Source organism: Rhamphochromis sp. 'chilingali' (assembly GCF_963969265.1).
Source record: "Rhamphochromis sp. 'chilingali' genome assembly, chromosome: 10".
NCBI lineage: Eukaryota > Metazoa > Chordata > Actinopteri > Cichliformes > Cichlidae > Rhamphochromis > Rhamphochromis sp. 'chilingali'.
In genome coordinates, this window is record NC_137937.1 from 34,652,958 (window position 1) to 34,664,746 (window position 11,789).

The 11,789-nt window shown below is 40.2% G+C and overlaps 1 protein-coding gene across 1 annotated transcript in view; it reads right to left on the reverse strand.

Annotated features, from left to right (window-relative positions):
- Positions 1–3,425: 3,425 nt before the first annotated feature.
- Positions 3,426–11,789, reverse strand: part of sh2d3cb (SH2 domain containing 3Cb) — a 57,666-nt gene continuing 49,302 nt past the window's right edge. The window contains exons 7-12 of the mRNA XM_080893908.1: positions 10,265–10,725; positions 9,806–9,921; positions 9,127–9,298; positions 6,920–7,031; positions 6,582–6,791; positions 3,426–5,411 (exon numbers count right to left, since the gene is read on the reverse strand). Coding sequence (XP_080750034.1) covers positions 5,242–5,411; positions 6,582–6,791; positions 6,920–7,031; positions 9,127–9,298; positions 9,806–9,921; positions 10,265–10,725 — 1,241 coding nt within the window. The 3' untranslated portion in view covers positions 3,426–5,241. The remainder of the gene's footprint in view (positions 5,412–6,581; positions 6,792–6,919; positions 7,032–9,126; positions 9,299–9,805; positions 9,922–10,264; positions 10,726–11,789) is intronic.

Here is an 11,789-nt window from a genome sequence, read left to right on the forward strand (position 1 = left end):
TTAACTACATTTAACTACAGAGCCCCGCAAGGGACATTGGAGGAAAAAAAAAAAAAAGATGAACTTTAGTGAAACCTCGCAAAATAGGCTGCAATCATTCGCAGGTCGCATTTGAAGGCTGAGTCGGTGTATCCTTCGTGGCTACTTAGTTTTAATATTACTCTTTCTGGGTGACAAAATAAACTTTTAAGATATTTACAGGCATGAATGTAGCTGTGTAAACTTCAAATATCTGCACTTTTTATCAAGACATCAATTATTTGCAAAAGTGCACCGACGTTTTCGGAGACATCTGTTACCCACCAGCTCAAAGTTGACCGGGAGGTCGAGGCCCACTAGAGCTGGGGGGAACACCGCACTCGCAAAAGTTTTGCGAGATCTCGCAGAAGTTCATCTTCTTCTTTTTTTTTTTTTCTGCAACGTCCCTTGCGGGGCTCCGTATTTAAGTACTTGAATCATATATTCAGGATTTAGGAAAGTTTTTCATCTGACACCGATTTATCATGTGAGTTTTCTTTAGAAGTCAAGTTTTTTTGTCAGATTTGAGAAGTACACTTTTTTGTTTTCTTTTTTTAAAACATGAAATATTTGAAAAGTTCTTATTGTTTTTACTTTTAAACTTTGAGGTCTAAGTCGACATCGGCATTGACCCCAACCCTAACATTAACCCTATGCAAACAGAATATGAGTAAAGTGATATATTGGACTGTACTACTTTACTGGAAGAACGCAAAGGCTCACGAATTTGCTCAAATTGGTCTCATCCTGAAGAACACAAATATTTGGTCACTTTCAAATAAAAAATAAAGACGCTTATTGGCTTTTCCTAAAATTATTTAATTTGACCTGAATCAATACAAGTTTTTAGTTACTGAAACTAAAGAAGACTTCATGGAACATTAAAATGGTTAACAATTTAAAGCTCTTCTGCAGCAATGGAGGTTGATCAAGCCTTGAAAGCTGGTGCTACTAATTCCTACAGGTGTCCCAATTTTTTGGATCACTTACACCCCCCTCTGTCTGCATAAAAGCAGTGTGGGAACACACTGTGTTACCAGACCCAAATGAGCATCAGTTGAACAGTATTGTACAGCAGAAAGCAGTGTGTTGCTACAAAAATGGCGAGAAAAAGACAATTAACAGTGGAAGAGAGCCAGACCATCATAACAATTAAAAATTTAGGTCTGTCCTACAGAGAAATTGCAAAGAAAGTCAAGGTGTCAGTGAGTACAGTTTCCTTCAACATCAAGAGGCACTCAGAAACTGGGCAAACTCTGACAGGAAGAGGTCTGGAAGACCCAAAGCCACAACTGAATCAGAGGACAAGTTTCTGTGAGTTAACAGCTTGAATGATAAGCGGCTCACAGGACAACGGCTTCAAGCACAGCTTAATGGTCGTAGTAAGCAAGTCTCAGTTTCAACTACGAAAAGAAGACTTTGAGCTGCAGGTTTGACAGGATGAATTGCAGCAAGAAAGCCTTTGCTAAGGTGTAGGGATGGGTATCGTTTAGGTTTTATCCGATACCGGTGCCAAACCAGTACTTTTGAAATGGTGCCAGTGCTTAAACGGAGCTCGAACTGGTGCTTAAAGAATGGAGAACACAAACTTTGTCCAAAAACCTCTCATATTTAGCTGTTTTTTTCTAAAAAGATAACAATGTTAGCCTTTTCTGCGGCTATAGGGCATATATGGCATCACTCTGGGCTGGAAGCAGTGCTTAAACAATGGAAAAACACAAACTTTGTCCAAAAACCTCTCATGTTTAACAGAGTTGTTGCTAACAAGTCACAAACTTTCTTGTTTTTAGTCGAAACATCAAACCTGAACCCGAGACTTACAGTTAATTCACAGATATTCCATATGGCGTTTAGGTAACAGTGAAACAGAAGCAGAAGGTAGACTAATAAGTGCGGAAAGGCCACATACATAATGTAGCCTTCAATTTTACTAGATAAATAGAATCTTGCATACTGGAACATGGGTGAAAATAGGAAACATGGTGTAAAGTAATAGGTTATATAATTTATATTCATAAACCTAAATGGGATGGATCTAAACCTCATTTTTTATCACTTTGATGTTTATTTATTTATTTACTTATTTACCTGGTATGATTCCATACTTTCTAGGAACTTTAAACAACAGGATATTAAAAAAAAAAAAAACGTTGTTGTTGTAGCTCCAAATGAAACAGAGACAAACCATCTGGGTTAAAATATCATACTTAAAAATGCAATTCAAGTAATTTCTTAAACATGTTTAATATCCATTTTATGTAATTATACATGTAGATTTTTGAAAAATTCAAATAAAATGTGTTTGTGTTTGTGAAAGGTCTTCTATTAGCAAGTCAAAACAAAAAACAAAAAAAACCCCAGAGCTATAAATCCAAGTTGTGTCCTGCATACAGCAGAGGGAGCTATTAATGTGAAAATGATCTTTGATGGAGTCATGTGTTATAACATTCTGGGTCCTTGCAAAATAAAATAACTTAATTTGTTTGTTTAGGGTTTTTTTCCCCTCACTTTTTGTCATGGACAGCACACTTCAGATATGCACCTCAGTGAGATGTCTGTTTTTGTAGTTTTATTAACAGTGACCTAAGCTTCATGCATATGATTAAACCTTTTTTTTTTTTCAAACTAAAATACAATATTTTGCAATGTTACATTATAAAACATCTTGAATAATGGTAATTGGGTGTATACCTTCAGTTCTACAGGTTTATGGTTTTGAGGTTTGGGGAACAGACTAAGGAATGTTGGTGCTGCTTCAGCACAGGATGTGCTTTGAGCGTTTTAGTGTTTTGACTTCCTGTCTTTGGTTTATCACTCTAGGGACTCTTTTCACCTAACCAGTGTTCCACTGTATCATTTTTAATGAGAGTTTTCTTGCTGTTCTTTGTAGTTGGGTTGTTTTCCTTTATACTCTGATCATTTTCTCTAGTTTCTTGACTCAGACTTTTTGACTGATTGTCTTCATTGCTTCCAGCTGTCTCCTGTTTCCCATCCCCGTTCAGCTCACAGTGTAAAAAATAGACCTGTCATTCTCTTGTGATGTGTTATCTCTACACATTTCTGTTACGTCTTCTGCAGCTCTTTTAATTTATTCTGTTGATCCCCTTGCTTAAGTTTTTAAACTTAGAATCTTCACTTAAAACTTGACCTTTTTGTTCAGTGTTCTCTACCTGGGTTTATATATATGGGTTTTGGCACAGACACATTTTTAATGATGCATTTCCATGATTTGTTTGTATATTTTTTGTACTCATGTACATGTTACCCTAAAAGAAAAATCATGAATTTTTAATTCAATTCAATTCAATTTTATTTATACAGCGCCAAATCACAACAACAGTCGCCTCAAGGCACTTTATATTGGAAGGTAGTCCCTACAATACATACAGAGAAAACCCCCAACAATCATATGACCCCCTATGAGCAAGCACTTTAGCGACAGTGGGAAGGAAAAACTCCCTTTTAACAGGAAGAAACCTCCGGCAGAACCAGGCTCAGGGAGGGGCGGGGCCATCTGCAGTGACCGATTGAGGTGAGGGGAGGAAGACAGGACAAAAGGCATGCTTGGGAAGAGAGACAGAAATTAATAACAAGTTTACAAGTAAACAGGTATTTTAGAGATATTGAGCAAATGGTAGTAAGTAGTCCTACATATTCCAAGGTTCCTCACAGTGTTACTGGAGGCCAAGGTAATGCCATCCAGAGTAAGATATCATATTTCTCATCATATTAGACTTTAGGTCCTATTACAATAGCCTCAGTTTTATCTGAATTTAGAATCGCAAAGTTACAGGTCATCCAGGTCTTTATGTCTTTTCCTGCAGTTTAACTAATGAGTGTCAAAAATCTGAAGTGGTTTTGTTAATTTCATTTTCCTGATTGTAACTGAGTTTAGAAGCAGGTGATTCACTTTGAAATGTAAATTCACCACAGTAGAAGAATACAGGAAGAGTTTGGCATGTTCAAGTTCATCACTCCACAGAAATATGCCACACACAGACTGACATTGGGGAGTGATCGGTAACCCCCTCAAGCCTGTAGGTAAAAGCTTTAATGATGGAAGCACTGAAACAGTAGGGCAGTGATTTAGAAAAGCTTCAGCACCGACATGTCAAAGGCAGAGAGGGGAAATTTACAGCTAAACAGACCACAAAAAGTAGAGGTTGGCTTTGTTATATGGCCCGGGGAAAGTGAGGCATGTTAGTGTGTATGCTGCAGCGCGGCTCGAGTTGCCAGCTAGCTCACAAGCATGACTGTTTTTATTCAATAAAACAACCTCCAGTGAAATAAATGTTTATTTACACTTTTTGATAAATAAAAAGTAAAACTGTTTAAGATTACAAAAATGATCTGCACCTGTGTGCCGTACTCGTGCAGTTAGGATCAGTTCACTCCCCTTACATTAAAAGTGACATCGGTATAATAAGAAGAAAAGGAAACAAAGAGGAAACACGAACTGACCCCAGGTTACATTTAATAATCTCTTCAAATTATAAAATCCTAATTACTGAAAAGATACAAAAAACTAAACAAAAACTGAAATACAGATGTACAGTTATTCTGTTATTACATTCTACAATGTGACATATGTTTGTGGATTTAGCTAAGGTCCAGCCTTTAGGGAGATTTAAACATTTACAAACATGAGCCTATCAGACTGAGGCACAGCCTCGGTAACCTAAAGGGCACCAAATATTTACACTTCCAAATCATGTCGCCCTGTGCCACTGTGGAGTACATGCAGTCCTTTGTTAGGTAAACTAACAAAGGACAATGTTGATCTGTGACGTTGTTGAAGGAGTGCAAGTCCTCAGTCAAAAATAAAAACACCCTCTGGAGACTCCATCAAAGCATTTAGTGGTTTCTTTCACAAACTGTCGTCATTCTGCTGAAGCTTTCAGACAAAGTTCCTCAACCTTGAGTTACATCAGTTTAGCTTCAAAAGAAACTGGAAAAGTGCTGGTATGGGAAGGTAAGCATTTATAAAATTTCAGTCTCACTCTTCAAGTATCCCGGTCTGCTACATGTGACAGATTTGAACTAAGTGGGTGCACTGCTTCGTTCTGGTGTCTACACGCTTAAGAAGCCTCCTTGTTTGAAAGATCACAGCGCTTTCCCTTTTAATGAGCTTTCAGTGGAGGAGCTTCTCAGTGTCCAACACAGTAATTGTCCATGTATGTAGGCATGAGCTCATAAACAAGGCCTCTAAAAACAGTGCTGGGGTCAGTGTCGTCTGATGGGTGGCTCCAGCTTGTTGGACAGGGCGGTGAGCACCTGGTCAAACTTAGAGTATCGCAGAGCCTGTTGCTCCTCGGCCCCCCGGCTCCCCCACAGCAGCCGCATCTGGAAATCGGTCAGGAAAAGCTCCAGGACTTCGGCCTGCTCCCCGAAACCTGCAACATCACATCAGTTTAACATTATTAGCAGCACAGGAGTGTAGAAAGGAACCGGAGACTACCATTTCTACCACAGAGGTCCCTGTAACTGGACCTGTCTCAAACATGAACAAGAACAGAATATATGTGTGTGAATAAGAGGGATGAACAGGGAAGCTGCAAGGAGCAGAGGTAATGAAGGTAGAGTTTAAATATCGGAGGTCAACTATCAGAATAGACATAAAGTGCACAAGAAAGGTGAAGAAGAGAGTGAAGCCAGGGTGGAGGGGGTGTGGATGAGCATGAGGGGTGATGTGTGACAGAAGCCAGAGCAAAGAGAAGTTTTATTACATGGAAGTGAGACCTGCGGTTGGCGTGACAAGAGGTGACATGACATCATACCCATAGGGCATAGGGTGCTCCTGATGGATGAAGACCCCATCAGGAGCAGAAGAAGAAAGGAAGAGTTTATTTACAGGAAGTGAAAGAGGAAGTTCTTGCAGTTCACTATACAGCCTTGGGTTGTTCATTTGGCCTACCAGGCGTGAAGCTATTTCTTACTGATTAATAATAATATAAACTTAAATAAACATAAACTTAAATATCAACTTAAAATAAACCATCAGCTCAAGAATGACCTTAGAATGGGATTTAGGAAATTAAAACACTTTTCCTAATGATTTTTTATAATCAGATTATTTAATGCTGCAGCATGTACCAGTCTCTTCAATAAAAGGTTTCAAATGTAGTTTGACTTGCATGCATTTCATGCATGCCTCAATCTGACTTTATTATATTTTATTGCAGGTTGCCACCTGGTTGGAACCAGTGTGTTGGCCTTTTTCCAGATTGAAAAAAAAAAAAAACATGCTCTAGTCTACCAACGCTTAAGTGGCTGCTAAGAAATGCTAGGCTACTTTTCTGCTAGAACTTGAGGAAAGCAGTATTTAAAAAAAGAAAGGGGAAAACGTGAAAGCACATTAGAAACAACATGAAGAACAGCAGTAAGCTGCAGCACCTAACATGCGATCCGTGTTCCTGCAGTGGAATGGCAACTGTGTGGAGAGTAAATACAGCAGGTCCCAAGACGGATCCCTGTGGTCTTTCGTGTTTAAATTTTCTAAAGGTTTGTATTTAATTTGCTAATGTTATAAAGCAGACATACTGCATTTTGTTTTCGTCTCTCACCTTGTAATTTGCTCTCAGCGTTAGAGCGGTAGATGCCCCCTAGCTGGGCAATGGTTCTCGCCGCCCCGAGGTGGAACATGACCACTTCCACCCCAACTTCCACCGTCTCCCATAGTTCTGTCCCCTCCTCACCCACCACTGCATTCTTCTCCATCAGAGTCAGAAGAGGGAGGACGTGGGGGAAAGTGGTGTTGGACAGCGGACAGCTTTCTGGAGAGTTGAAAGACAGATACAGAGATCATGTTTGTTGTGGAAACAATGGTGTAGCACCAAGATATGAGCAGGAATTGTTTCTCCATGCTTTTATCATGTGGTGTCGAGTTCAGGAGACGCTCTACCTCTTCCATCGTTCAGGCTCTTCATAAATGGCCTGAGAGTTTTTTCATAGAGAATGGCACCTTCTGTGTGCCGCTGCCGTAACGCCATCCAAGTCTCCTGCAGACGGGACACCTGAAAGACCGAAGAACAACACTATTGCTTTTGTGCCTTCCTCTCGTTTTGTATATATTTGTTTTATTCAATTTGTCTTACTATTTGTATTACCTGCACAGCTGAACCCACAATTGTTTGACAGCTAATCTTATAGAAATTGTCCCTGTCTTTATTTTTTTCAGTCTGAAAATATAGTTGAGATGTATATGATTCCTAAAAATATTCAGAGGTGATGTCTTTTTTTATGTAAAGACAGTTTTGAATATATACAGAAACTTTGCCAGAAAAGACAGGCCAAGTTAAAAATATATATTAACAATAACTAAGAAAAAATATAAAATGAAGAAACTTTTCTGCATTTGAGTTAATAAAATCACTGAAAGGTTAATAAGTTATCAATAAATGACTTTGCACCTTTTGTTTGAGGATGTGATGAAGCACCCTGATATCAGAATTGTGACATTTTACAGCCTGACACCTTGAGGCAGGGAAACCCAAAAGAAGGCCGAAGGCTAAATCATGTAAGCGATAACATTAAATATCAGTGGGCCTCTTAGCTATTCCTGAAATTAAGCATCTTCACTAAAGGTGAGTCACAGTAATAATAATAATAATAATAATAATAATAATAATAATGGATTGCATTTATATAGCACTTTTTGGGGCCCTCAAAGCGCTGTACAATTCCACTATTCATTCACTCTCACATTCACACACTGGTGGTGGCAAGCTACAGTTGTAGCCACGGCTGCCCTGGGGCAGACTGACAGAAGCGAGGCTGCCATATTGGGCCATCGGCCCCTCTGGCCATCACCAGTAGGCGGTAGGTGAAGTGTCTTGCCCAAGGCCCGGGGCTCGGACAGTCACATATTAAACAAATATGTAAGACTGCGGTCTTCCATTTGCGCAACATCTCTAAAGTTAGAAATATCCTGTCTCAGAGTGACGCTGAAAAACGAGTTCATGCATTTATTACTTCCAGGCTGGACGACTGTAATTCATTATTATCAGGATGTCCAAAAAACTCGCTGAAAAGCCTTCAGTTAATCCAAAATGCTGCAGCAAGAGTCCTGACAGGGACTAGAAAGAGAGAGCATATTTCTCCTGTTTTGGCTTCCCTTCATTGGCTTCCTGTTAAATCCAGAATTGAATTCAAAATCCTGCTCCTCACATACAAGGTCTTAAATAATCAGGCCCCATCTTATCTTAATGACCTTGTAGTACCATATCACTCTATTAGAGCACTTCGCTCTCGCTCTGCAGGCCTACTTGTTGTTCCTAGAGTATTTACAAGTAGAATGGGAGGCAGAGCCTTCAGTTTTCAGGCCCCTCTTCTGTGGAACCAGCTTCCAGTTTGGATTCGGGAGACAGACACTAGCTCTGCTTTCAAGATCAGGCTTAAAACTTTCCTTTTTGCTAAAGCATATAGTTAGGGCTGGACCAGGTGACCCTGAATCCTCCCTTAGTTATGCTGCAATAGATGTAGGCTGCCGGGGGGATTCCCATGATGCATTGAGTTTTTCCTTTCCAGTGACCTTTCTCACTCACTATGTATTAACAGACCTCTCTGCATTGAATCATATCTGTTATTAATCTCTGTCTCTCTTCCACAGCATGTCTTTATCCTGTCTTCCTTCTCTCACCCCAACCGGTCGCAGCAGATGGCCCCGCCCCTCCCTGAGCCTGGTTCTGCCGGAGGTTTCTTCCTGTTAAAAGGGAGTTTTTCCTTCCCACTGTCGCCAAAGTGCTTGCTCATAGGGGGTCATATGATTGTTGGGTTTTTCTCTGTACCTATGAAGCGCCTTGAGGCGACTTTTGTTGTGATTTGGCGCTATATAAATAAAATTGAATTGAATTGAACCGGCAACCTTCCGGTTACAAGACGAACTGCCAACTCTTTGAGCCATGATTGCGCCCTTATCAGTATACACAGTAGGCAAGGGGTTACGCTGTTCCATTAAGTCAATATTTGTTAATCTCTTACCTATACCCTGGTTTAACTTTACCCCGGGCAACCTTTGTTACACATCCCTTGCTCTTCCGGCTGTTTCCTGCGTGCTTCCCCTATCTCCATGAACACAAATAACCAAAGCTCCGTGCAGTGCATGTTTACCTGCGGAAGCTCCAAGGCTCTCATGACTGCAGCGAAGCCAAACATATTGCCCATTGTGCTCTTGAGCTCAGCAGCGATTTGGATGATTTTGTGAAGCAGGCAGGCTCGTTCTTCAGTCGTCCCCGTGCAGCCCAACACGTGCACAGCCAACATAATCGACATGGTTTGAAACCTGCAGGAATGTTATGTTATATCAGGTCATGTCAGCCCACACAGTGATCACACTTTGCTTAAAGAGGTCCTTAAAGTCAGAACAAGATTTCCAACAGCAGGAATAGGGAGACAACATTGAAAGGGAAAGCAGACATATGACTAAATAAATCACGTAGTTAAAAGAAGGCTAAAAAAAAGATGGAAAGAATTATAAATTACTATGAATAAATTAGGAATAACACACCATGTCATTGCTGTTGTGACACTCCTGTGTATAAATGCCCCACTTAACAGCAGAAAGTCTTATAGCCTGGTAACAAAGCCAGGTTGGTCTCTCTAGTCTAGTCTACTAACTTAATTAGCAGCATTATAGTTTATGGTTCCAGTTTGTAAAAACATTTGATAGTAGATAAATTTGCAGATAACTAAAAACCAACTTGGTGGACAAAAGTCTAATAAGGCTCATGTCAGATATACACCGTTCTATCACGCTAATGAACAGCTGAACTGGTTGAACAGTATTCACCTCTCCAGCAGGTCTAGTCTTAACTGTTGTCCATGTGGCAGCGTGAGCAGCTCCATCCCGGAGGTAACGCCCATCATTCTTTGCACCTCTGGCGTGACCTCCAGAATTCTGGCCACCTAGGAACACACACAGATGTAAGAACTGCTGCATTAGATTTCAGTTAGCGGAAACAGGATGAGCAGGAAAATACACTTTAAAATCTCCTGAAACATCTGCATGTTTTCACACATCAATAACACTTTGATTTAGAAATGGTTTAGAATTTGCATTCAAACAAATACCCCATAGTTTACCTGTTATCACTAACGCATAGCTAGCCCTAGATTTCCTTCAGCATAGTTGCCACTGCGTTCAGACTAAAATAAAGAAATCCCTAAACCTTTCTGCAGAGCTGCAGTCCATCCTTAAAAAAGTCCCTATTACTTTACAAATATTGATTAGAGCAGCTATAAACAGTACCATGCAGTCAGCCTTGGTGATGTGTTTGGCCATTGTCCTGGGATCGACCTCCACCAGAAGCTCCTTCACCCTCCGCAGGACGCCCACTTCTAGAGGCTTATTCTCTTTTCCCATCAGTGGTGACTGGTACCTGCTGGGTTTGAAACAGGAGACCGTCTCCACCACAGGTGAAAAGTACACATTCCCATCCTCAGCCCTCAGTGGGTCGACTCCCGCTGACCCCTCTTCTGCCTGCAGCCTCTCCACATAGCTCTGAGGACCAGGGTACAGCTCTGTGTAGCAGCTCCCGTCTGCATGAGAGGAGGGAGAGACCTGGGTGTGGTGAGGTTGGGGTCTGTCAAGATGCTGTCTCTGTAGGGTGCTGCTGGGAGAGGGCAGAGGTTGGACGGTGTCCGAGCGCCTCGGCAGGGACGGAGTCACAGTGGGAGTCCGGCTACTGGACGGAGTTCTGGATGTGGGGGCTGAAGAAGAAGGGAGGGAAAATTAGGAAAAAGATGTTTACAAATATTTATCCGAATAAAGCAGAATAAATATATACATTTCGGACACTACTTGAGATACATAATAAGAGGAAGTGGCACATTCTATGTGGATGATTATTATAGACTAATGAACCCATGACAATGAAATATACTGATAGAAATATCATCAGTATAGCTGATCACTGTGGTTAATAGTTTTGAACAATTAATTTAGGGCTCTAAGGCAGAGAGGAATATTATACCATCATGGCTTTTGGGTTGACTCATAGTTAATTAATGGTAAACTTTCATATTTGTGCGCCTCTTATTTTCACCTTAGTCTGTGTCTTGGTGTTTCCCTTTTCCAGTTTAGTTCCTGCTTTATTTTGAAGGATAATTTCTTTTTTGCTTTCTGCATTTTCACTTCCTTTCTGTCAGTTTATTTCTGCCTTCATTATTGTCTAGACTGAGTTTACTGGTGCCATGATATTTCTCTCCCCGATTTGGATCTTTACTTTCATGTCATTTAGTTTATTCACCGTCTTGGTTTCTTTGACTTCACTCAGTCATGTCAGTTAATATCAAGCGGCGCTGCTCAATTTGTTTTTTAATAAACAGAAATGTAGATTCCTTTTTATCTTTAATTGTTGTCTCTGACTGCAATTAATCTACCGTGTGAGGACATCCAGTAGAATCATGTGAATCATTTAATTAATTAGTCAATTAATAGGACACACCTACAGTATAATGTATCTTTTGAAGACTTGCATTAACTCTTTCGAACTCTATTGCAGCTTTACTTGGGAATTTTTTCTTGTTAATGTTTTTTTTCCTGATCATTAGCTCATGGCCTGCTATTTGTTTTAATGTGCAATTTATTTGTCTTGTGAAACAACACGTTCACTTTTTTAAGTCAGAGGGCGAGGTAATGAAGTTCATGTAGATGAACTCACTATTTGAACACACTGTTTGATTAATGCACGCCAATAACCTTCTACTTACATCACACTCAATTACAACAGTTTATTTCTATGTTGCCTTCAATTTTTCAATTACTTCTATTT